General features: G+C 59.1%; 2 protein-coding genes and 1 non-coding gene across 4 annotated transcripts; 2 read left to right on the top strand and 1 right to left on the bottom strand.

The window, feature by feature from the left end:
- Positions 1-1,577: 1,577 nt before the first annotated feature.
- On the bottom strand, positions 1,578-10,824 carry LOC131901645 (granulocyte-macrophage colony-stimulating factor receptor subunit alpha-like). The gene is made up of 14 exons (XM_059252756.1): positions 10,710-10,824; positions 10,371-10,566; positions 8,915-9,100; positions 6,706-6,798; positions 6,209-6,360; positions 5,983-6,100; positions 4,360-4,489; positions 4,101-4,270; positions 3,173-3,306; positions 3,049-3,078; positions 2,822-2,957; positions 2,612-2,708; positions 2,335-2,416; positions 1,578-1,725 (listed from the first exon to the last, which is right to left on the bottom strand). The coding sequence occupies exons 4-14, from the start codon at positions 6,794-6,796 to the stop codon at positions 1,681-1,683; spliced, it is 1,185 nt and encodes a 394-aa protein (XP_059108739.1). The 5' UTR covers positions 6,797-6,798; positions 8,915-9,100; positions 10,371-10,566; positions 10,710-10,824; the 3' UTR covers positions 1,578-1,680.
- Positions 10,825-11,615: 791 nt separating this feature from the next.
- Positions 11,616-18,223, top strand: Crlf2 (cytokine receptor like factor 2). Of its 2 annotated transcripts, none has more exons than XM_059252754.1 (8): positions 11,616-11,904; positions 15,310-15,412; positions 15,568-15,725; positions 16,137-16,252; positions 16,672-16,834; positions 16,969-17,080; positions 17,315-17,399; positions 17,578-18,223. In XM_059252754.1, exons 1-8 carry the CDS (start codon positions 11,829-11,831, stop codon positions 17,803-17,805), a joined length of 1,041 nt encoding a protein of 346 aa, XP_059108737.1. In that variant the 5' UTR covers positions 11,616-11,828; the 3' UTR covers positions 17,806-18,223. The 2 variants fall into 2 exon arrangements, with proteins under 2 accessions (XP_059108737.1, XP_059108736.1); XM_059252753.1 differs by having other exon boundaries at positions 16,119-16,252.
- Positions 18,224-21,850: 3,627 nt separating this feature from the next.
- LOC131901653 (5S ribosomal RNA) lies at positions 21,851-21,969 on the top strand. Its single transcript, XR_009376824.1, has one exon. It is a non-coding gene; the product is annotated as a 5S ribosomal RNA (ribosomal RNA).
- The last annotated feature ends 3,352 nt before the right edge of the window (positions 21,970-25,321 follow it).

The raw sequence follows: 25,321 nt of genomic DNA, 5'->3' as shown, positions 1-25,321 counted from the left end.
ACTGGATCTGGGTTCAGGGCCACGGTGTGTTTCTCTCACTGGATCTGGGTTCAGGGCCACGGTGCGTTTCTCTCACTGGATCTGGGTTCAGGGCCACGGTGCGTTTCTCTCACTGGATCTGGGTTCAGGGCCACGGTGGGTTTCTCTCACTGGATCTGGGTTCAGGGCCACGGTGGGTTTCTCTCACTGGCCCCTTCTCCCTGCACCTTCCCTCCTCCTCACCAGGGGCTCCACGAAGGGGCGCAGTTTCTCCAGAGTGATGATGTAGTACTTCTGCCCCATGATGTCAGCAACGGCATTCCATATGAGAGGCTTCCTCCTGGCACCAAGGGTCAGCTTCGCAAAGGGCAATACCGCGTCTGCAATTTCCGGTCCACAGTGTGAGGTCAGCCTCCTGGCCACCATCTTGGTATTCATTGACTGACACCCAATCGCTTCCTCCTCCCAGGACTGACAACTTCCAGCCAGTGGGTGGAGAACTAGATTGACTGCCGCTGTGCCTGTCAATCAATGTCCTGAAGACAGGCCCACACCTGCAATTCCGGTCCCTCAGTATGACCTCAGCCTCCAGCCTGCCACTGACTGACATCGGATCGCTTCCACTGACAAGACCAGAAACTTCCCCTGTCCATCATCGCCTTGAAGGCGGGACAATGTCCGAACGCACTGGACACACCCCCAGGTCTGCCCTTCACACCAGAGTCTAGCCTCGGCTCGCGCCCACTCTCACCATGAGCCAGTCAACAAACACTGACCTCCATCTCCCCCTTCCTGGAGGACTGTGCAAGCTGTTAGTTCAGGGCTCTGGTGTGGTGCATGATGGTCAGAATCATGCAGGACAGGGCTGACCTGAGCACGCCAGAGGCAGAGCCCACATCATGGCTGACCCCTGACCCAGGAACCAGAGGCCTCCCTAGTGGATCTGACCTGGCGGGGGGAATTCTGGGAGGAGGCGAGACGCACTGGTCCCACATGGCCCGCCAAGCTCAGTTAGTCCATCCGTCTGTCTGTCCCAGGGTCCAACAGGCCTGGTGCCCCACAGTCCGTCACATCCGGCCTTACTGGTCCAGACCAGAAGTCCAGAGCCACCTGTCAATCACCTGCCGCCCATGGCCTCAGCTTCCCCTTTCTGCTGTCAATCAAGCCCCTAGCCAGTCAGAGTGGGTCACATGACCCTCAGGGACCCTTCCTGGGATGCCCCTGGGAGTCCAGCTTGCCTGGCCTGTGAGATCTGAGTCATCCCCGTCTCTCTTGGAATCATGTGAGTGTATGATGTCACAGACACACCCACACCCAGGTGACAGATGACCTCATAGACACGCCTACCATAGGTGACTGATAGGATGACATCACAGACATGCCCACCCCAGGTGATGTCATAGACAATCCCACCCCATGTGACTGACATGGTGACATCACAAAAGATACCCTCATGTTGCGCACATGACATCCTGGTCAGTCCCTCCCACCCCAACTGTGACGTTTCCTGGTACTGCCCCACACAGGCCCCAGGCCGGACACGTGACAGTGACGTCATGCTGACATTAATTTCTGATTTAATTAAAAAAAAACCACAAACAAGAAAGAAAAACAGCTTTAGATTCAAAACTACTTCCGGGTGTGGTCGAGCTGCCCACGTGTTCCTGCAGTGTGGGCAGAACTTCCTGTTGACGTCATAGCCTAGTTGGCCTCCTCGGTCTGCAGCAATAAGTCCTTCCTGAGGGTCTGGGGGGAGCAGAGGGTGGGGTTAGGGGTCAGCCGGGTCAGGGGGTCAACCAGTGTAAAGGGGGTCAGGGGTAGTCAGCTGGGGTCAACCAGGGTAAAGGGGGTCAGGGGCAGTCATCTGGGGTCAACCAGGGTCACTGTGGGTCACCCAGGGTCAGGGGAGTCAACTAGGGTCAGGGGGGTCAAGCGGGGTCAGGGAGTCAACTGGGGTCATGGGTGGTCAACTGGGGTTGTGGAGATCAGTTGGGGTCAAATCGAGTTAGAGAGGTTAAAAGGGGTCAGCTGGGGTCAACTGGAGTCAGCAGGGGTCAACCAGGATCAGCAGGATCAACAAGGGTTAGCACGGGTTAACTGTGGTCAGCAGGGGTCAACCGGGTTCATAGGGGTTAGCAGGGTCAACTGGGGTTAACCAGAGTCAGTGGGAGTCAGAGGAAGTCAACAGGGGTTCATTGGGGGTCAACTGGGGTCACTGGGGGTCATCCTGAGTTCAGCAGGCAGGGAACTCAGGGGTTTTCCAAGTGGGCATGGCTGTGGGCCAGTCCCAACAGATGACTGACAGGAGGTCCAGCCTCCCCCCACCCCCCAGCCCCCACAGGCGTAACCTCTGACCTCCGGGTTGACTCTGTCATCATCGGTGATTTTGTCCTTGATTTCCGGGATCTTGGGGAAAAGTTTCTGGATCCTGACGAACCTGTGGAGTCAGGGGTCAGAGGTCAGGGGTGGTGGCAGCCATTTTGACTTGGAACTTTAAGGTCAGGCAGGAGCAAGCAGTGCATGCTGGGAGTCTCACCCATCACTCATGCCCCTTAGACCCGCCCCCTCACCCATCCATCACCAGTCACATGTCCACAGGCTCCATCATGGTCATGCCCTGGCCTCTGTTTACCTCTTACATGCCAGCCCGAGGCCCAAGGCGCACAGTAGGGTCACAGTCACAACTGTCAGGTACACGTGCAGCATGGGGACCCCACGGTCCTCAGAGCCTGTGGGAGGGAGGGGCTTAGACCGGAAATGGCCATGGGACAAAGGGCAATGTCTCAGAAGTCCAGGAGCCTGAATCACAGAGGGTCTGGAAGGTGGACACACGCTCCCTCACCGAAGGCCAAGCCAGGGCTCCACGCGCTCCAGCGATCGCTGCGCACGTCACCAGCACGCACGCTGACCACGTGACCCAGCCTGGGCTCGGGACTCGGGAACTCGTATCTGTTTTCCGCCTCACTGGAGATGCACACCTGTGGAGGATGGGGGGAGGAGGGTGGTCCTGCGGGTGACCCCGCCCACAAGTGAGGGGTCGGCAGGCAGGGGTCGTGGTGGTCATCTCACCTTAGGGTTGGCACTTCCGGGTTCTGCGTTCTAGGAGAAATCGGAACTGGAAGTGGGTTCCCAGACTGGAGAGGGGGCGGGGAAGCCCCTTGCCCCATTTCCTAGGATGCCCCAGGGTGCACACCTGTCTCTGGATGTCCACCTCATACCGGAAGTCCAAGAAACTCATGTGACTCCATGTCTGTGGCTGGGACCATGTGACCACGCAGTGGGAGGAGTTACAGGCCACGGAGATGTTCCACGGGGGGCTGAGACGCTCTGAGGGGAGGGCAGGGATCAGGAATGAGTGACAGGAACATGTCCCGCCTACTGGAAGTAACATGACATTTACAGGCAGGCTTCTGTGATCACCTGTCACTCACGCCCGATATCCGCCCCTTCACACCTGTCACTCACACCTGTCCCTTCCCCACACACCTGTCATTCATCCCCATCTCCCCCACACACACCTGTCACTCACGCCCGATATCCGCCTCCTCACAACTGTCACTCACGCCTGTGGTCCGCCCCTTCACACCTGTCACTCACACCTGTCACTCATGCCTGTGATCCGCCCCTTCACACCTGTCACTCACACCTGTCACTCACACCTGTCCCTTCCCCACACACCTGTCATTCATCCCCATCTCCCCACACACACCTGTCACTCACACCTGTTTCCTGTCCTCTCACAACTGTCACTCGCACCCGTGATCCACCCCCTCACACCTGTCAGTCACCCATGTCCCGCCCCCTCACATCTGTCACGTACCTCGAGTCCCTACCAAACACACCTGTCACTCATCCCCATGTTGTGGGAGCCCACAACTGACTCAGTTTTCCAGTTTGACTCAGAATAGACTTCAGATTCAAACTGGGAAACTGAGTCAGTTGTGGGCTCCCACACCATGTCCTGCTGCCCCCTTACACTCTCCTGTCATTCATCCACCCACCCACTGCCATGTCCCGCCCCCTCACACTCTGCTGTCAATCACTCCTATGTCCCTCCCCCTCACATCTGTCACTCAACCCTGTGTCTAGTCCCCTCATACTGTCACCCTGACATCACACACCTATGAGCTTGGTGTTCAGCGTGATGTCATAGAACATGATGTCACACATCCGGCTGGATCCAGTCACAGTCATGTGCACATGTTGTGTCAGCAGAGTCAGATCCTCCAGGCGGCAGCCCGTGTGCACATGATCACCCAGGTAGGCAGGGCATGCCATCAGCATGTGACCCCTTTGGGGGACAGCCCATAATAGTCAGCCTGGACCCCAGGCCATGCCCCCTCTTCCCGCCCATCAGCATGCTTTGACATTGGTGCTCACGTGGTGTTCCGAATGTGCAGGAAGTACTGGATGTCCCTAGGTGCCGCGGGCCCCACCCCCCAGGTACACGTCATTACACGCGCATCGTGGATGAAGCATGTGAGGTTCTGTGCTGCCGACCCCTCTGCACCTGCATAAGGAAAGAAGTGACATCAGGGTTGCTGTGGGCCACAAGAATGTATTATAGAGATTCAGCTGTATATTAAAACTATACCTAGAAAGGTCAAGGAAACTTTCTAGAGGGAAGCCATTTATCAGGGAATATTTGGTGTTATTCAGCTTTTAATAATCACCTGTCTTCTGCTATGAATTTTTTGTGTGCTCATATACTACTAGGCCCTATGGTAAACAGTAGAAGCTTCTCAGACCTACTGCTGCTCTACTAGGTAACACCCCTATGGAGCCTTGGAGACAAGTACACTGTAGATGCATAGCTTTGTTTCTTGTGCAAATGAAGCTCAGACCATCCCTTTCCTTCAGGGCTAGTAGCATGCCAGAGTTACTGACTGAAGACAAAAGAGTTTTTTGCATAACCAGCTGCAGTAAAGACTGAAGCAGAATTCCTGGTCTGGCCAGAGAGAAGAGAGGAAGGCAGTTTCTGTAGATGGTAAGGCAGACTGGCTTGGGTGGAGGAGTAGGGAGCAAGGAAAAGTTTTGCAGACTGTAGGTGGATTTGAATCAGATCAGGAGAGTAGGAGAGGAAGGATAGATGGAGGACGAAGAAACAGAGGACGAAGATGAGATCGAGAGCATAAGAGCTTAGTTATTACTAGGGCTATGAGAGGACAGAAAAAGAAGGGACAAAGAGGAACTGAGTGTCAGGACAGAACTGAAGCTGTGTAGACAAAAGTTTGTTATAGAGAAATAAAGTAAATGGATGTAAGAAACTGGTTTACACATATTCTTTTCCCTCAGATAACCTCACGCCTGACATAGCATCTTCTCCAGGACTCTGGGAAGGATTTTCTCAGGGCAGGCCCCTGGGAAAATCCCAATACAGCTTTACATAGCCTAGAAATCACTATCAACCTGGAAGTTCAACATTTATCTGACAGGCTGTCATCAACCTGGAAGTCCATCATGAACCCGGAAGTGGATTTTCAACCTTAAATGTCATCATTACCCCGCAAGTTCATCATCAACCTAGACATCTTTCCCTCAGGGGTGTGGTGATGTCAGCACACATGTCAGCCATCCAGTCTGACCAATCCACACCGGGTCTATCACCTGTTCTCAGATGTCACTTCCTGTCTCCTGCTCCCTGTCAGTCATTCGACTATCACCTGTCTATTGATCATCTACAGATCATCTATTAGTTGATTACATATCCATCTATCGATTGTCCTATCATCTTTCCCTGTCTGTCTCTCAGGTTTGGCCTCCCTTAACCAAATCACCAGCAACTACTTCCACTGTGGGTGGGACTGGCACAGAGTAACAGAGCTCAGCACTTGTGTCCACTCAGCCCTCAGCACCCTGAGAGTTATGAGGATATGGTGACCAATGCCATGATGGAAAGTCATTATGATTGACAGGCATCACGTCCCACCCCTGGGCCCCATGATGACTGACAAGCACCAGGCCCTGCCACCCCAACCCCGTACCCCTTCCTCCTCCCCCCACCTCTGTTGACGTATCTCAGCTTCTCATGCACAGGCATGTGATTAACAGTGGCGTTGACCTCCAGCGTGACCCCAAGGTGAAGGGTCAGGGGTTTGAATTGGCAGCGGCACACAGGGTCCTGGGGGAGATGGGCGGGGGATGTGACATCATCAGAAGACCCCTGATGCCGGCCCCACCCCTGCCCCTGATCCCGACCCCCAGCAGACCCTGCCCCCCAACCACAGACCAGTATCTTCAGGCGCCCCAGTCTCCCGTTACTCTTGGTGTAAGTTGCAGTGCATGACTTCACGGTGACGTGCCCTCCGCAGCTCCAGGTCAGGGTCCAGGTCCCGGGGTCAAAGGTCACGTTCAGCATCGAGGCTCCCCAGCGAGTCAGTGCTGGAGTATGTAAGGCGACCTCTGACCTGCCCTGCCCACCTGTGACTTTGCCCCCCCCAAGGGATAAGTGACATCACTTCTAGCATTGTTCCAACATAGCCCCTCTCTGGCTGCCAGGATCCCAGGAAATGCCGGAGGATGCAGTGATGTCATCATGTATAATGGGGAAGAGGAATAGAGGATCCCCACTTCCTGTCTAGACCTGTCAATCATTTCAGTGTGGACAGGCATTTGTTGATGTCTCCTCACGTGTGTTGATGTGTCATGGGGAAACTGAGTCACCGAGGAACCACACTAGGTGTGTGTGTGGGGGGGAACCAGGGACATCTGGGATCGCACACTCACCTGGAAGCTCCTGTGCCTTGGATCCGGAAGCCTGAAGCAGAGCAGCACACAGTAGGGCCTGGCACAGTAAGGCCACACACGGCATAGGCATGGCTGTGGAGAGACAGAAGGCATTTCCGTGGCAACATCCTGTAAGTCAGGTGCCTGTGGTGTCATCCCATCAGTCAAGTCTGGTGTGTGGGTGTATCTGACGTCATCCCGTGAGTTACATGGGATGGGCAGGTGTGTCTGTGATGTCATCTGTCACTCAGGTGATGTCATCCTGCCACAGAGGATGGGGAGTGTCTGTAAGTCACATGGCATGGCCGGGTTTGTCTGTGACTTCATCTGTCAGTCAGGTGGATGAGCGGGCGTGTCTGTGAAGTTATCTGTCAGTCACCCAGAAGGGGGAGTGGACATCATTGGACCCGCCCCTTGCCGCTGCTGTGTTGTGGCATGAAGTCCCCTGACCTGGACCCACTATGCACGCACACCCTGGTTACAGGGATTTCCTCCTCATCGCTCTCTCCCCCCCTGCATCTCCCCCGCCCCCGCACTCCCAGCCATCCTCCTGCCTCAGCTCCCTCAGCCCCGACGTCACGGGCCAGGAATGTCATTTATTTACCATTACTGTTTACTTATTTATTGTGGGGGGGGATGTCTTTGCACTTATGGTCTGAATGTGTACACACACTCTTAGGCATCCTCCTGCCTCAGCTTCCTCAGCCCGGATGTCTCAGGCCGGGAATTTTGTATCATCCCCTGGGTCCCGTGGGTTGCAGTCTGACTGTGCCCCCACTCGCTCCCTCCTCCCTGTCAGGACAGACTTCCTCTTTTCTGCCTCGGGCTCCCTGCAGTGGGTGACTCATGGAAATTTTTTTTTTTCTGAAATGTACAGCGAATGATGGGGGGGCTGCGGAGGCAGCCGAAGAGCCTCCCATATGCAAAGATCCTGGTGGGCAAACAAATATCCAACAGCACCCCAGTGCATGCTGGGAACGCTCATCCAACACCCTCAGGTCTCCAGATTTGATTTTTTTGTTTGTTTGTTTGTTTTGGTTTTTCGAGACAGAGTTTCTCTGTAGCTTTGCGCCTTTCCTGGAACTCACTCTTTAGACCAGGCTGCCCTTGAACTCACAGAGATCCTCCTGCCTCTGCCTCCCGAGTGCTGGGATTACAGGCGTGCGCCACCATGCCCAGCATCTCCAGATTTATTTTATTTTATTTTTTCATTTTCTGCATCATCTGGACCCCGCCCACTTCTCCCCTATTACCCCGCCCTCCCCCTCCCCAACTCCCAGGATCCATCATCTATCTCTCTTCCCTGAAGGCGGCGGCTGAGAGGTCCTGGGACTTCTAATTAGTTAGGGAGACCCAGGAAGGCACTGACTCTCCATGAAGGGGATGGGGGGAGGCCCAGGAAGCTCGTCGCCAACCCCTATCCCCCATGCAGTAAACTGGAAGCATTCTAGGATCGGAGTCCATGATCTTCCCAGCTGGATATCAACCCACAGTGCCCCAGGGGCGGGGCCACTTTCAATCTGGAGGAGGTGGGGGTGTGTGTGACGGGGAGGGAGGTCCCTGTCTCCCCACTTCCGGTCTCACGGCCCCTGCCCCTTGACCGCAGCCACTGGGGTCTTTGACTTTTTAAAAGAGATTTATTTATTTATAATATATACAGTTTTCTGCCTCCATGTAGCCTGCAAGCCAGAAGATGGTATCAGATCTCATTACAGATGGTTGTGAGCAACATGTAGTTGCTGGGAATTGAACTCAGGACCTCTGAAAGAGCAGTCAGTGCTCTTAACCTCTGATCTCTCCAGCCAGACCTTCTGCCTTTTCTTTTTCTGTTTTTGAACCCATAACCTGGGGATGGAGGTCACTTCCAGCCAGTGCACACAGTAGGTCAGCATGTCCCCTCCTCAGTAGCCCACTGGGAGATTCTAGATGCCCCTGCGGCTCCCCCCCTCCGCCGCCCCCCCAGCACCCCCCCCACCCGTGACCCTAGGGTTGGGATCACAGGGGTGATGTTAATGCAACCCCCCCTCCTGATGTCACCAGGCACCATCCCCTCCCCATCCCCAGGATGACCTTGAGAAGCAGACCCCAGACCCACCGGAAATCCCATCAGGGTCACTTCCGGTCACCACGCCAGGACCCCCACCTTAACCCTAGTCTACACAGACCACGCCCCAATTCAGCACGGGAAGCCTGGAGGAAGTGGACTTACCCACACTGACGGCAGGGGATTGCCCACAATGATGGCCTGCTCCAGGTGCTCCGGCCCAGGCTCAAGGGTGAGCAGCCCTGAGCCGTGGGGAGAGAGGCGGGAGGCCCGCAGGGACCTCCGTACGGCTGTCTGTCTTTCAGTCTGTCCCGACTCCCTCCCAGCTTCCTCATCTGCAGGTTGGGAAACCTAGAGGGGAAGGAACAGGCGCGGTGATTGACAGGCTGAATGACTGACAGCAGGAGCCCTGGGCCCTGCCCTCGTGGGGTGATTGACACCTGGATCCAGGATATAGGCAGAAGCCAGCTGTTGGGATTCCTGGGAAAGGTGGGCGGGGCCCGGTGTTTGTTGATAGACTATTGATCAAGGATTGGTGGGGGGAGGGAGTACACAGTGGGGCTCCAGGGGCACGCAGTGGGGCTCCAAGGAACGCAGTGGGGCTCCAGGGGCACGCAGTGGGGCTCCAGGGACTCACAGTGGGACTCCAGGGGCACACAGTGTGACATTCAGGGGAGCACAGTGTGACATTCAGGGGAGCACAGTGTGACGTTCAGGGGCACGCAGTGTGACGTTCAGGGGCACAGAGTATGACATTCAGGGGCACACAGTGTGACATTCAGGGGCAAGCAGTGTGACATTCAGGGGAGCACAGTGTGACGTTCAGGGGAGCACAGTGTGACGTTCAGGGACACGCAGTGTGACGTTCAGGGGCACAGAGTATGACATTCAGGGGAGCACAGTGTGACGTTCAGGGGCACGCAGTGTGACATTTACAGGATTATGTTCAGAGCACGCAGTGTGACACTCAGGGGTGCTGACTGTGGGAAGTGATGACGTCACTGGTGACCATGTGCCAACGTCAGAGTGTGACAACAGCATCAGGACACCATGGGGTCTCTACCAGGGTGAAAGTGAAGCATCATGGGAGGGAGGGACTAGTGGCACCAGACAAGTGATGCCTGGAGAACCTGACCCCAGAGCCTCATGACAAAGTGGGCGGGGCGGTGTCCATCACAGCTGTCCTGACTATACTAGCCACGCCCACCAGGCCAGCTGCATCCCATGAGCCCCCACTCCCTCTGCCCAGGTCCCGCCCCTTACTCAGGGAGGCGGGCTTGGAGGTAACTTCCAGGTTTCTGGCTGTCATGTGCCCTCAACATGTGCCCCATCTCCCCCCATGATGTTTCCCTCGCACCCCCCGCAGACATCCCGTGATGTAATGAGTTCCCGACATCCTCTGGGAGGTCCAAGGCCACTGCCAGTGATGTCATCACCACCCAGCTCCCACCACAGAAACGGAATAGGGTCCTTTTGGCCACTTCTGGTTCAGGGGTGTGTCTGACCATCAAGGCCTCCATCACTGCATCCCATGATGCTTTGCGGGTGTCAAAGACGGGGACATGTTGACCTGTGACCCGGAAGTGGGGTGCTGACCCGTGTCCCTGAGGGCCCCACTCACGTGCACAACACAGGACGCATCACGTGGCACAATCCAGACCAGAAGGCGCAGTGCTGGAAATCGTGGAGCCAACATCTGTCAATCAACCACCTGCCGTCCATCGCCCAAGTCCAGATGATTGACCTCCTGGTCCACCAGCCTGTGATGACGCTATAGGAACAACGGCTGTCAATCACGGACAGGGCGGAAGTGACACCTGCAGCAATGGGAAATGTGCTGCACTGTTATCCTATCCCCCAGAATGCCCTGTGCCAGCTGTCAGTCACATGGCACTTCCTAAGTCACCCCACTTCCGGCCCAGACCCCTCCCATGACGTTCAGGCTCCCCCTCACAGACACCTGGTGACATCATGAGGTCCCATCATGTTCTGGGTTGGGGGCATGAACACTTCCGATGACGCCATCCCTCAGTCCAGCGCCGTCCACAGGGCCATTTGGGTTCTTGGAGACATCAGGATTCCTCCCTCCCAAAATCCTTTGCTCCCCGTCTGCTTAGACTTGTGACGTCATGAGGTCCCATGATGCTCTGGGGTCCAGACAAGCCAACATTAGTGACATCATCACTGAGTCTGGCTCACCCACAGGCTCGACTACTGGCCCCGCCCCTCCACCCACTCCGCCAATCATCCCTCAGGACACACCCGCATACCCTCTGTCTGCCGACCATCAATCTGTCATTTCTGTATCCACTGAGCAACCAGCACCCCTGTCACTCAGCCCTAAGCACCCCAGTGACTGAGCTTGACAGGCACCACAGTCAGCAAGTTACAAGTACCCACTCAAAAAGTCACAAGCACTCACCAACTGAGCCACAAGCACCTCAGCTGAGCCACAAGCACTGCATAAAACCAGTCACCAGCACTCACCGTGCCACCAACTGTGTCACAAGCACCCCACCAACTGTGTCACGAGCACCCTACCAACTGTGTCACGAGCATCCACTCGCGGAGTCGCGAGCACCCGACCGTCCGCCCCCGCTCCCGCCCTTCCTCTGGAGGAGGAACACGCTCCTTCCCCTTCTCCCCACTTCCCCTTTTTTCCGAAATCCCCCTCGCCCCCCTCCCCCCACCCCGCCCGGGCGCGGGGGGGAGGGGCCGGGCCGCGTCCACGCAGCCGCCGCTGGGCCGTCTCGGACCGGCTCAGGCCGGAGTCGGTTCCCACGGCGAGCGTGTGGGCACCCGGGGACTCCCGCCTTGCCGTGTCCGTCCGTCCGTCCGTCCGTCCGTCGGTCCGTCCTCCCCCTCCCCTCCCCAGCCCCCGCCGCGGTTATCGCGCGGCGATCGATTAGTCAGTCCGTTATCGCCCATCAGCTCCTCAGTCAGCGCAGCTTCCGCCGCCTCCGCCGCCGCCGCCGCGACTTCCCCAAATGAGAAGAAGCCCCGGGGTTCGGGGCAGACGCGCGCGACCGGGTGTCCGTCCGTCCGTGCGTCCCCGTGTCCGTCCGTCCGACCCGCCGCCATGGGCGTCCCGACCTGGTCCATCGCGGTCATCCTCCTGCTGCAGCTCCCACGGACCTCGTGGGAGGAGAGCGCGGGTGAGCCGGGGGTGGGAGGTCCAGCGGGAAGGGGGCGCCGGGGTCACGTGGTTGGCGGCAAACTCACGTGGTGACCCCCGGGGATCGCGGGGGTCGCGGAGGGCGCTGGCGATGTCACCTGTCAACGGCGCTGGGATAATAGTTCATCTGCATATGCCCATATGTTAATGCCTGTCGGAAGGTGGGCTTCGGTAGGGTGCTTGTGGCTCAGTACATAGGGTGCCTGCAGCTCAGTACATAGGGTGCTTGAAGCTCAGTACATACTGTGTTTGCAGCTCAGTACATACTGTGGGTGCTGCGGTCAGTATAAGGTGCCTGCGGATGAGTTGGCAGGGTGCTTATAGCTCGGTTGATTAGACCATAGTTCAGCGGGCAGAGTGCTTATTGATTAGACCATAGTTCAGCGGGCAGAGTGCTTATTGATTAGACCACAGTTCTGCGGGCTGAGTGCTTATAGCTCGGTTGATTAGACCACAGTTCTGCGGGCAGAGTGCTCATAGCTCGGTTGATTAGACCACAGTTCTGCAGGCAGAGTGCTCATAGCTCGGTTGATTAGACCATAGTTCTGCGGGCTGAGTGCTTATAGCTCAGTTGATTAGACCATAGTTCTGCGGGCAGAGTGCTCATAGCTCGGTTGATTAGACCATAGTTCTGCGGGCTGAGCGCTTATAGCTCAGTTGATTAGACCATAGTTCTGCGGGCAGAGTGCTTATAGCTGGGTTGATTAGACCATAGTTCTGCGGGCAGAGTGCTCATAGCTCGGTTGATTAGACCATAGTTCTGCGGGCTGAGTGCTTATAGCTCAGTTGATTAGACCATAGTTCTGCGGGCAGAGTGCTTATAGCTGGGTTGATTAGACCACAGTTCTGCAGGCAGAGTGCTCATAGCTCGGTTGATTAGACCATAGTTCTGCGGGCAGAGTGCTTTTAGCACTTGACGCGGCCCAGAACCCGCCCCCGAGACCACGTGGTCCCGTCACTCACCCCGACATGGGCGGAGCCGCGCGTTCTCAGTCTCCTGGTCACAAGTCAGCTTCCGCCCTGGCGGCTGATGTCACCGCCGGGCCCCGCCCCCTCGGGCATTTCCCCGAGAAACCGGCCGGATCCGGTTCCGGCTGCGGGGGTTCGGGGTGGGAATGGTAGGTGGGCCCGGGGTCACGTGACGGGGGCGGGAGTGTGGGGGGTTCCGCGCTTGCTCTTGCGTGGCCGACGGTCCTTTCTTCTCGCTGGGTCACTCGGGTGCTGGGTTATCCTGGGGCTCAGTACTCTCGGGGCTCAGTCCTCCTGCGGCTGAGTACTCTCCGGGCTGACTACTCTCGGGACTTAGTCCTCCTGGGCCTGACTGACTACTCTCGGCGCTCAGTCCTCCTGGGGCTCACTACTCTCGGGGTTCAGTCCTCTCCCCGGCTCACTACTCTCCCGACTCAGTCCTGCGGGGGCTCGGTACACTGTGGGTTAAGTCATCCTGGGGCACAGTACTGCCAGGGCTCAGTACTCCCGGGGCTCAGTACTTTCCGGGCTGTATTGCTCAGTACCTCTCTCACCCGTCACAGATTTCGATAACAGATAGATTCCTGGAAACTCCACAGTAAAAGGTCAGAGGTTTCCGGACACGGGAGGTCCCGCCCCCCAGGGGCCTCAGAGTGACAGGCGAGTGGTGTTGAGTTGACAGAGGAAGGGCAAGTGCTTGTGAGTCGGCCAGCAGAGTGCTGAGTGCACAGTGGGCAGAGTGCTGGGGACTCAGTGGGTGTTCCGGCTCTGGAGGAGAGGTACCCCGGCAGGATGTGGCAACCCCGCTCCTCTCCTGGAGCTTTGCTCCACCCCTGAAGGACTTCCCAGTCTGCTCAAGGGGAAGCCTGCAGAAATGGAGGGCCTCCTCGGCTCTGCGGGAGGCGTCCCTTAGGGGGACTGAGCAGGACTGAGCAGGAAAAGTGAGAGAAACCGGCTCTGGGTTCAGGGTGTGCTTCTCTCACTGGCTCTGGGTTCAGGGTGTGCTTCTCTCACTGGCTCTGGGTTCAGGGTGTGCTTCTCTCACTGGCTCTGGGTTCAGGGTGTGCTTCTCTCACTGGATCTGGGTTCAGGGTGTGTTTCTCTCACTGGCTCTGGGTTCAGGGTGTGCTTCTCTCACTGGCTCTGGGTTCAGGGTGTGCTTCTCTCACTGGCTCTGGGTTCAGGGTGTGCTTCTCTCACTAGATCTGGGTTCAGGGTGTGCTTCTCTCACTGGCTCTGGGTTCAGGGTGTGTTTCTCACTGGCTCTGGGTTCAGGGTGTGTTTCTCACTGGATCTGGGTTCAGGGTGTGTTTCTCTCACTGGATCTGGGTTCAGGGTGTGCTTCTCTCACTGGATCTGGGTTCAGGGTGTGTTTCTCACTGGCTCTGGGTTCAGGGAGTGTTTCTCACTGGATCTGGGTTCAGGGTGTGCTTCTCTCACTGGATCTGGGTTCAGGGTGTGTTTCTCACTGGATCTGGGTTCAGGGTGTGCTTCTCTCACTGGCTCTGGGTTCAGGGTGTGCTTCTCTCACTGGCTCTGGGTTCAGGGTGTGTTTCTCACTGGATCTGGGTTCGGGGTGTGCTTCTCTCACTGGCTCTGGGTTCAGGGTGTGTTTCTCACTGGATCTGGGTTCAGGGTGTGCTTCTCTCACTGGATCTGGGTTCAGGGTGTGTTTCTCACTGGATCTGGGTTCAGGGTGTGCTTCTCTCACTGGCTCTGGGTTCAGGGTGTGCTTCTCTCACTGGCTCTGGGTTCAGGGTGTGTTTCTCACTGGATCTGGGTTCGGGGTGTGCTTCTCTCACTGGCTCTGGGTTCAGGGTGTGTTTCTCACTGGATCTGGGTTCAGGGTGTGCTTCTCTCACTGGATCTGGGTTCAGGGTGTGTTTCTCACTGGATCTGGGTTCAGGGTGTGCTTCTCTCACTGGCTCTGGGTTTAGGGTGTGCTTCTCTCACTGGCTCTGGGTTTAGAGTGTGTTTCTCTCACTGGATCTGGGTTCAGGGTATGCTTCTCTCACTGGCTCTGGGTTTAGGGTGTGCTTCTCTCACTGGCTCTGGGTTCAGGGTGTGTTTCTCTCACTGGCTCTGGGTTCAGGGTGTGCTTCTCTCACTGGCTCTGGGTTCAGGGTGTGCTTCTCTCACTGGATCTGGGTTCAGGGTGTGTTTCTCACTGGATCTGGGTTCAGGGTGTGCTTCTCTCACTGGCTCTGGGTTCAGGGTGTGCTTCTCTCACTGGCTCTGGGTTCAGGGTGTGTTTCTCTCACTGGCTCTGGGTTCAGGGTGTGCTTCTCTCACTGGCTCTGGGTTCAGGGCCACGGTGGGTTTCTTTAGCTGGCCCTTTCTCCCTACACTGGTAACTCAGTGGATAGAGTGCTGGATGCTATGTGGCCTCTGGCGTCACTGGTCACATGCTCCCCAGGTGATGACTTCCGGGTCAGCATCATCTGTTTCAACCTGGACACCATGGAGGTCACGTGGGATCCCGCCTACCATGTGGGGGCCAACCTGAGCTTAGCATTCCGGTGAGTGGCTGCCTCCCATGATGCTCTGCTCTCTGGCATGATGCTCTGTTCCTCCCATGATGCTCTCTTCCCATGATACCCTGCTCCCCTCCCATAACCATCCCCTCCCCTCCCATGGTCTCCCACTCTCTTCCCATGATGCCCTACTCCCACAGCTACAACCTTGATCCCCTGCGGAGCTGCCCCCGATATGTCCTGTCAGCGGGAATCACTTCCGGGTGCATCTTCCCCGCCCGCCGAGCACGATTGGAGATCCACATCCGGAAGGGTGAGGTGTTGGTCTACAACCGGAAGCGACTGGCCACAGCCTACCGTGAGTACCAGATGTGTGGACAGGGCCTCCATGGAAGTGACATCAGGACCCAGATGTGGCAGGGGGCGTGGAGTGTGGAGGTGGATAGGGGTCACACAGGGGTCGCCTGGCAACTTGGGGTCATGCTTGGGTCACATGGGTTAGTACGGGGGTCACAGGGTCCCATGGTTGAGTTGGAGGTTATATAGGGGTCACGTGGGCATAGGGGTCATGCAAGGGTCATGCAGGTCCCTCCGAGTCACACAGGGTCACAGAGGTGCATAGGGGTCACACAGGGGTCTCTAGGTGCCTAGGGTCATGCAGGGTCAAACAATGGTCATGACCCAGCGGGTCTCCCAGCATCCGCTCCGACGCCTCCATCCATCAGTGACTGACAGCCATCCCCCTCCCCAGTGAAGCCCCGTCCCCCAGGGAACATGACCTTCCATTGGCTGGAGGACTCCGTCCAGGTCACGTGTCCAGACCTTCCCTACAGCGACCTAGTCTACGAGGTCCAGCACCGAGGAGCCAGGGACCCCACCTGGGAGGTGCGTGACATCACCGGGATCCCAGCATGCTCGGGAGTCCTCTGTCAATCATTAGTCAGTCACCTGTCAATCCGTCAATCACCCGCATATCTATTGCTCATGCTGCGTCCTGTCAATCATCCGTCCATCGATCAGTACCCCTCTGTCATTCACCCGCCCATCTGTCAGTCACCATCAATCACTCTCTTAGTCACATCCCATTCTCATAGTCCCGCCTCCATGCTCATTCATGTGACCCACCCCGAGGTCCTGACCCCGAGGTCCTGACCCCGAGGTCCTGACCCCGAGGTCCTGACCCCTCCACCCCTACTTCCAGGTCGGGTCCTGTTTCCGGGACAGGTGCTCTCCTGAGCCATCTGTCCTGGGGACAGTCTGTGAGGGAGACTGAGTCACAGCACCATCACATGACCCGTCCACAGACCTCTTCCGAGAACACATGTAATGTCACAGTGGCCGGAGTCGACCACCAGCGCTGCTACGACTTCCGGGCCCGGGTCACCACAGAGGAATCCACGTACGGCCATGAGACACACCCAAGCGACTGGACCCCCGTGACACACTGGCAAGCTGCAAGGCGCACAGGTGACTTCGCGGGAGGGTCAGAGTCCCAGGAGCAGGTGACTGACAGGCAGTAGATGATTGACATCTGGCCGCTGCCATGACCCGGAAACATGACTCTCCTCGTGGGTCATGTGACCCCTCTCCCCCAACCCCAGAGTCTTGCCAGGAGCCTCCTGCCCCGGCTTTCCCGAAGCTGCTGGTTGCATGCAGCCTCCTGACCCTGCTGACTTCGCTGCTGCTGCTGCTGTCTCTGTGGAGGCTGCGGAGGTCAGGGCGCAGGGCCGGGGAAGGGCGCATGGTCACGTGGTGGAGGGCGGGGCCACATGCAGACCCACAATCCCCCCTGGGTGTGACCCATGGTCATCACTCGGCCTCAGTTTCCCCTCCCTGACCTGTCTGGGTTACGCGCCATACAGTGTCTGCCAGTGAGAGAACTTCAAGGCCACCCTGTGTGACGTCAACCCTGCCCCCCCCCCCCAACTCCTGCCCCTGCCCTTTCAGGTTCAGGAATATGGTGATGCCATGTGTGCCCGACCCCAAGGGCAGCTTCCCCGGGCTGTTTGAGAAGCACGGTGGGGACTTCCAGGTGATCGCCAACCCAGCCTCCCATGATCCTTCACTCCTTACCAACCCCGCTTCCGGTTACTCCTATGATCTTCCATCCCATTTCCCAACTTCCTTCACTCTCTCCCTACTTCTCCTTCCTGGGCAAACAGGTGTCATTGTGGCCCCGCCCCTAATGCCACGATCTTTTGCATTCCAAGGAGTGGATCAGTGACACACAGCATGTGACCCTGATGGCAAAGCCAGAAGTCTGTGACCCCACAGAGGAGGCACTGGTCCTGGAGCATCACAGGAAGGGAGAAGAGCCTGAATGGGACAAGGATGCTGGGTTTCCTGGCCTTCCACGGGAGGGCTTGAGGGGCGGAGACCTGGTGTCTGTGGGCGGGGTCACTTTCATGATGGACAGCGATGCCTATATGACCTTGTGACCCTGGCGTGACCTTGGGCACTGTGATAGTGTCACAGCCAAGGTGAGTGTCCATGGTGTCAGTCATCCATTATTTCCCGCCCACACCCCCTGTCAATCATCCCTCAGGACATGCCCACAGCCCTCCTGTCAATCATCCCACAGGACATGCCCACAGCCCTCCTGTCAATCATCCCTCAGGACATGCCCACAGCCCTCCTGTCAATCATCCCTCAGGACATGCCCACAGCCCTCCTGTCAATCATCCCTCAGGACATGCCCACAGCCCTCCTGTCATTCATCCCTCATGACATGCCCACAGCCCTCCTGTCAATCATCCCTCAGGACATGTCCACAGCACTCCTGTCAATCATCCCTCAGGACATGCCCACAGCCCGCCTGTCAATCATCCCTCAGGACATGCCCACAGCCCGCCTGTCAATCATCTTCAGGACAATCCCACAGCCCTCTTGTCAATTATCCCTTAAGACACTCCAACAACCCTCCTATTGGCCCACCCACCTAGTTCCCACCCCACCAATCAATATTTGGGACTGTGAGGAGACCAGAGTTCCAGTCCTCCTGCACATGGCAGGTTCAAGGCTGGAGTGACATCACTCAGGGGCATCACAAAGCCTCTGGCCCATTCCAAGTAGGGAGCAGACCAAACTGAGAGCAGGATTGAGGAGACAACAAAGAAGTGATCACATGACCCTCCAGGACGTAAAAGGGCAACAGTAAGGCCCCTTAGGAGTATTCCAAACTCAGCACCACATACTGGAGTACTCAACATGTAGCACCGACCTCTGGAGTACTCAGCATCAAGCACTAGGAACACATCCGTAGCAGCAGTTTAATAAAATCCACAGGCCCCTAAAGAGTACTCAGAATTCAGTGACATAACCTGGACTATTGAGACACAGGATCATTTCTCTCCTTTACGGGAATCCAGAACTCCCCTTAAAGTAATCAGCATTCAGAACTACGCTCAGGAGTACTCAGAATCAAGCACTACGTATCCTCATGAGTCAATAATCTAGATGTGACCTATAAAATTTCACACATTTTAAAATAATACTAACACAACTCCAAATATGAGTCACAGATGCCCCGAAGACTCACTGCCTGTATTTCCTGAGGATCACCTTCCATACTAAGAAATCAAAGATGATGCAAGTGTCAGACAATCAACAACCCCCAATCTGGTGCATCTTCATTCTGGCTCCAGAAACCACTCCTCATGAGTCTTGGCCTAGTGTGTGAACTTAGATGAGAGGGAATCCACATGCAGTGGTGGACTCCAGGGCTGGGACATGCTGGTGGTTGTGGCGAAGCGAGTCAATGGAAGGGCGGTGTGTGCTGACGGGCCAACCTGCCAGTCTGCCTGCCTGCCTCCCTGAGTGAGTTATCTTTAGGTGTGTGCATAGGTGAGTAGGTTCCCATGAGTGTGCAAGTGTTCGTGCGGGCCGAACTGTGAGCATGTGTGCCTGTGTACAGTCATTCCTGTATCACTGCATGTTTCTTTCTTTGGGGGAGGGCTCTACTGTGATTGTATGGGAGTGTCTGGGGTCCCACTACCGCGTGTTTGTGCGAACCCAAAACTGGCTCGTAAAAGCACGCCTGACGGTCTGTCTTTGTGGGAGAGAACTCTTACCTGGGTGTGTTTCCCTGTGGGCGACCATGTATGTGGAGGCGCGACTGTTTGGGTGCTGCGCTAGTGCGTGCATGAGTGTGAATCCAAAAGAAGTGGTGCCCTTGAGGGCTGGAACATGCTGGTTGGTGGGTGTGGCTGCACCTGTCGCCTGTGGGATGGGATGCCAGAGAGCCACAGTTGGTTGCCTCCCGAGCCCGACCCAGAGGCCAAGGCCTGGGCGCGGGCCAGTAGGAGTCAGTAGGGTGGTGGCCGAGCAGAGCACCCAGGTCCAAGATGGGCCCGACCTGGAACCTCGTGGTCCCAGGGCAAGAGGAAGTCAGGGGTCAGGCGCTGCTGTCCCACTAAGCCGGCGGCGGCGGCGGCGGGGGCGGAATTCTCTATGGCGGAAGCCGGTCCCCCAGAGCAGAGGGGTCCGTGCTGTGGTTTGAGAGGCCATCCGTCCCACAGCACAATGGCCGGTCCGGTCCAGCCGCGAGAAGACCCTTGGCTCTTCCTTGATGGAGGCAGCGTTGGGTGGGTGCGTGGCCGGGTGGCCCGGTGGCCAGGTGGCACTAAGAGAATTCTGCCCCGGTGACCTGCCACTACCCCCACCGTCCACGGAGCTGAGCGCCCAAGAGACCCATGTTCCAACTTGCAATGGACATCCTTGCCTCTTTATGTTTGTGTGGCTAGGCTTGGGGTTTGTGTCTGGGTGCCGATGAGCGCACGAGTGTCTGCATGTTTGGGCCTCTGGTCTTGTAGGCTCTGGCTTGGCTGTGCGTCCGCCTGCTGGACTCTGCGGCCGACCGGCCCTCCTTGCTCAAGCACCGGGTGCTCCATCCGGTGAAGACAGACTTTCTGGCCAGAGGGCCCTGCCCAAGCTGTCTCGTCCATTGGAAAGGGAAGATGTTCCCGAGTTCGGGCCTAGACCCACGCTTCCCTCCTAGTCCGGGACTCTCCACAGGCAAGGTGGGAGGCACGGTGGCCGGGTGGGACTAAGGATAGGTAGCCCAAGAGAATCCTGGCCCGGCCGGGGCCTGCCTCTGCCCCCACCGTGCACGCGCAGAGCGCCAAGACCCAAGTTCCAAGTTCCCTGGGACCCATGGGCCCAGGAGCATCTTGTGCGCAGCCCAGGCCCAGCGAGCCATTCTCCCGGGCACCTCCACTGCCGCCGCTTCCCGGGGAGGGAGGCTTCTTCCCTAGAGGAATGGATGGACCTGCTCGCGGTGGGGGTGGGCTGGGGGGGGGGGCTGGGGACAGAACCTGGAGCCCAGGAGCTGGCGTTCCAAGTTCCAGAGAGAGAACCAAGGTCCATCCTGGATGCCCACTCCCCCAATCCCCCACCCACCCACCCGCGCTCTCTCTAGAATGATCCCAGCCGTCCCGTCTTCCTCTCTCTCTCTCTCTCTCTCTCTCTCTCTCTCTCTCTCTCTCTCTCTCTCTCTCTCTCTCTCTCTCTGTGTGTGTGTGTGTGTGTGTGTGTGTCTCCTGGGGAGAAGAAGAAGAGGAGTAGGAAAGAGCAACGTGAGCAGGAGGAGGAGGAGGAGGAGGAGCCGAAAGTTCCCCAAGGGTGAGAGATGACAGTCGGGGCGACCACCCCATCCGTCCAGGCAGCTCACCTACCTCGGGGGAGCACCTGTCTCGGTGGATGGATGACCCGCACGATCCGATCCGGCCGCCTTGATGGTGCCTACCTGGGCACCTCCCCTCCCCAGGAAGCCAGGAAAGAAGGAGGCAGAGCGCAGCCCGGGCAGGGCCACGAACCCCTCCTCCCACCCTCACGCCCACCCCCGGAGCCCACCTCCCCACCCCACCCCACCCCCGACCTCCACCTCCCCACCAGGACCCCCACGGGCACAGAAATGGCCTGCAGGTCAGAGGAGGGCTCTAACCGGCCCCGAAGGCCAGGGGCTGGCTACCTGGCAAGAGGCCCCGGGGTGGGGCGACTCGGGGACCCAAGGCAGAGCCTGCCCTGGAAGGAAGGGAGGTCCTGAGGCGTCCGAGCCCGCAGCCCTGGAGACCCGAGCGGGGGAGCGGGAGGTGCGGGCGCGTGCGTGCACACCGGAGCCGCCCGAGGCCCAGGGAGAGGGAGGAGCAGGCTTGCGGGGCCAGCCAACCTGCCAGGGGCCCGGGTGGGCCCGGTGAGTGCGGCCGGCCCGTGAGGAACGGGAGAGGAGAAGGTCCTGGGGAAAGGCGGGCCACTGCCGGCCCTGGGCCCCTGCTGCGGGCCGCGGGCCAGGGTCCAGGGGCCGCGGACGCGGGCAGCGGGCTGAGGAGGGCCTAGCTGGCGGGCTGGCGCCGAGGGAGGGGTGGGGCTCGATCCGGGCTCAGGGGCGGTGGGTAGGTGGGTGAGCTGGGCTCGGAGGGTGGCCGGCGAACTGAGGAGCTGAGCGCAGCGGCCAGGCTCTTGAGGCTCCCGGCGACGGGCGCCGTCGTCTACGGCCATACCACCCTGAACGCGCCCGATCTCGTCTGATCTCGGAAGCTAAGCAGGGTCGGGCCTGGTTAGTACTTGGATGGGAGACCGCCTGGGAATACCGGGTGCTGTAGGCTTTTTGCCTTGGCCACCTTTTGGCCTTGGAAAGGTCCTTTGCGGCCGCGGGCCCCCACGGGGCCACGGGGCCAGCCCAGCCCAGCCTGGCCTCATCGCGATGCCCTCCCTCTCGCCGGGAAGGCTGCCGCTCGCAGCCCTCAGGCACGCTGCCAACCCACCAGGGGAGAAACACCCGAGTGGGGATCCCAGGACCCCCGAAGAAGAAGCTAAGAATCGGATGTGAGAGGCAGGTCTTGACCGACAGGGAGCCCAGGCTAGCCTCGCCCTCCACATCCCGGGCCTCCATCGCACCTGGCTGCCTGCCTGGCTCCACTGGCGGGGGTCTGGGAGGACTCTCCGGGGGCGGGAACTGGGGGATGGGGGGGTCGGGAGGGGGCAGGGGGGAAGCGGGGACAGATCCGTCCACCACTTCCACACACCCCACCCCTTGGAAGCAGTCCCAGAGGAACGAGGCTCCCACCCGAGCCCTCCACCACCGCCACCGCCCCCACTCAGGTCCCCCACCGGATGGGGGTGTGTGCTCAGAGGCGTGCCTGCCTGCCTGCCTGCCTTCGACCCTCCCTCCCTCCCTCCCTCCCTCCCTCCCTCCCTCCCTCCCTCCCTTCCTCCCTCCATCCCTCCCTGAGTGTGTAAACTTTGGGTGCGTGCATAGGTGAGAAGGCCCGTGTGGGTGTGCGTGTGTTCGGGTAGGCCGCATTGTGATCATGTGTGCCTGGGTAGCCTCAGTCCTGCATGGTTGCTTGTTTTGTGGGGGGGGGCGGGTGCTCGCGCGTATGTGTGTCTGCGTGTGTGTGTGTGTGTGTGTGTGTGTGTGTTTCCGCACACGCACATGCACGCGGGCCTCTGTGCGTGCACGCGCCCTCGCTCGTGCGTGCGTGTCTGTGTGTGTGCGTGCACACATGCCCGAGTGTGTTTCTGGGTGCGCAAGCGTGTGTGTGGAGTCCCGCGCGCGAGCGCGCGCGCGCGCGTGTGCGTTCATGAGTATGAGTCCACGTGAAGTGGTGCCCTCGGGGGCTGCGACGTGCTCGTGGGTGTGGCTGCGCGTGTCGCCGGTGGGATGGGATGCCAGAGAGCCACAGTTGGTTGCCTCCGGAGCCCGACCCAGAGGCCAAGGCCTGGGCGCGGGCCAGTAGGAGTCAGTAGGGTGGTGGCCGAGCAGAGCAGAGCACCCAGGTCCAAGATGGGCCCGACCTGGAACCTCCTGGTCCCAGGGCAAGAGGAAGTCAGGGGTCAGGCGCTGTCCCACTAAGCCGGCGGCAGGGGCAGCGGCGGAATTCTCTATGGAGGAAGCCGGTGCCCCAGAGCGGAGGGGTCCGTGCTGTGCTTTGAGAGGCCATCCTTCCCATCGCACACAGTCGGGTCCGGTCCAGCCGCGAGAAGACCCTTGGCTCTTCCTTGATGGAGGCAGCGTTGGGTGGGTGCGTGGCCGGGTGGCCCGGTGGCCGGGTGGCACTAAGAGAATTCTGGCCCCGTGACCTGCCTCTACCCCCACCGTCCACGGAGCTGAGCGCCCAAGAGACTCATGTTCCAATTTGCGCTGGACATCCTTGCCCGTGTATGTTTGTGTGGCTAGGCTTGGGGTTTGTGTCTGGGTGCCGATGAGCGCACGAGTGTCTGCATGTTTGGGCCTCTGGTCTTGTAGGCTCTGGCTTGGCTGTGCGTCCGCCTGCTGGACTCTGCGGCCAGCCAGCCGGCCCTCCTTGCTCAAGCACCGGGTGCTCCATCCGGTGAAGACAGACAGACTTTCTGGCCGCAGGGCCCTGCCCGAGCTGTCTCGTCCATTGGAAAGGGAAGACGTTGCCGAGTTCGGGCCTAGACCCACGCTTCCCTCCTAGTCCCGGACTCTCCAAAGGACGGGACTCTCCACAGGCAAGGTGGGAGGCACGGTGGCCGGGTGGGACTAAGGATACGTAGCCCAAGGGAATCCTGGCCCGGCCGGGGCCTGCCTCTGCCCCCACCGTGCACGCCCAGAGCGCCAAGACCCAAGTTCCAAGTTCCCTGGGACCCATGGGCCCAGGAGCATCTTGTGCGCAGCCCAGGCCCAGCGAGCCATTCTCCCGGGCGCCTCCGCCGCCGCCGCTTCCCGGGGAGGGAGGCTTCTTCCCTAGAGGAATGGATGGACCTGCTCGCGGTGGGGGTGGGCTGGGGGGGGGCTGGGGACAGAACCTGGAGCCCAGGAGCTGGCGTTCCAAGTTCCAGAGAGAGAACCAAGGTCCATCCTGGATGCCCACTCCCCCAATCCCCCACCCACCCACCCGCGCTCTCTCTAGAATGATCCCAGCCGTCCCGTCTTCCTCTCTCTCTCTCTCTCTCTCTCTCTCTCTCTCTCTCTGTGTGTGTGTGTGTGTGTGTGTGTGTGTGTGTGTGTGTGTGTGTCTCCTGGGGAGAAGAAGAAGAGGAGTAGGAAAGAGCAACGGGAGGAGGAGGAGGAGGAGGAGGAGGAGGAGGAGGAGGAGGAGAAGGAGGAGAAGGAGCCGAAAGTTCCCCAAGGGTGAGAGATGACAGTCGGGGCGACCACCCCATCCGTCCAGGCAGCTCACCTACCTCGGGGGAGCACCTGTCTCGGCGGATGGGTGACCCGCACGATCCGATCCGGCCGCCTTGATGGTGCCTACCTGGGCACCTCCCCTCCCCAGGAAGCCAGGAAAGAAGGTGGCAGAGCGCAGCCCGGGCAGGGCCACGAACCCCTCCTCCCACCCTCACGCCCACCCCCGGAGCCCACCTCCCCACCCCACCCCACCCCCGACCTCCACCTCCCCACCAGGACCCCCACGGGCACAGAAATGGCCTGCAGGTCAGAGGAGGGCTCTAAGGGGCCCCGAAGGCCAGGGGCTGGCTACCTGGCAAGAGGCCCCGGGGTGGGGCGACTCGGGGACCCAAGGCAGAGCCTGCCCTGGAAGGAAGGGAGGTCCTGAGGCGTCCGAGCCCGCAGCCCTGGAAACCCGAGCGGGGGAGCGGGAGGTGCGGGCGCGTGCGTGCACACCGGAGCCGCCCGAGGCCCAGGGAGAGGGAGGAGCAGGCTTGCGGGGCCAGTCAACCTGCCAGAGGCCCGGGTGGGCCCGGTGAGTGCGGCCGGCCCGTGAGGAACGGGAGAGGAGAAGGTCCTGGGGAAAGGCGGGCCACTGCCGGCCCTGGGCCCCTGCTGCGGGCCGCGGGCCAGGGGCCAGGGGCCGCGGACGCGGGCAGCGGGCTGAGGAGGGCCTAGCTGGCGGGCTGGAGCCGAGGGCTGGGGCTCGAGCCGGGCTCAGGGGCGGTGGGTGGGTGGGTGAGCTGGGCTCGGAGGGTGGCCGGCGAACTGAGGAGCTGAGCGCAGCGGCCAGGCTCTTGAGGCTCCCGGCGACGGGCGCCGTC

This window comes from Peromyscus eremicus, unplaced genomic scaffold (assembly GCF_949786415.1).
Source record: "Peromyscus eremicus unplaced genomic scaffold, PerEre_H2_v1 PerEre#2#unplaced_178, whole genome shotgun sequence".
Taxonomy (NCBI): domain Eukaryota; kingdom Metazoa; phylum Chordata; class Mammalia; order Rodentia; family Cricetidae; genus Peromyscus; species Peromyscus eremicus.
Note: the sequence above shows the minus strand (reverse complement) of the source record. Positions and strands in the feature narration are given on the sequence as shown.

What these genes read in the sequence shown, in the direction of transcription:
- Crlf2 (XM_059252753.1), top strand. Translation starts at nt 11,829, where the DNA reads ATGGGCGTCCCGACCTGGTCCATCGCGGTCATCCTCCTGCTGCAGCTC. An exon ending in AACCTGAGCTTAGCATTCCG is followed by an intron (nt 15,413 to 15,567) that starts GTGAGTGGCTGC and finishes CTACTCCCACAG; the next exon opens with CTACAACCTTGATCCCCTGC. An exon ending in TCTCTGTGGAGGCTGCGGAG is followed by an intron (nt 17,081 to 17,314) that starts GTCAGGGCGCAG and finishes CTGCCCTTTCAG; the next exon opens with GTTCAGGAATATGGTGATGC.
- LOC131901645 (XM_059252756.1), bottom strand. Translation starts at nt 6,796, where the DNA reads ATGCCTATGCCGTGTGTGGCCTTACTGTGCCAGGCCCTACTGTGTGCT. An exon ending in CAAGGCACAGGAGCTTCCAG is followed by an intron (nt 6,361 to 6,705) that starts GTGAGTGTGCGA and finishes TACATACTCCAG; the next exon opens with CACTGACTCGCTGGGGAGCC. An exon ending in GAGCCCTGGCTTGGCCTTCG is followed by an intron (nt 2,709 to 2,821) that starts GTGAGGGAGCGT and finishes TCCCTCCCACAG; the next exon opens with GCTCTGAGGACCGTGGGGTC.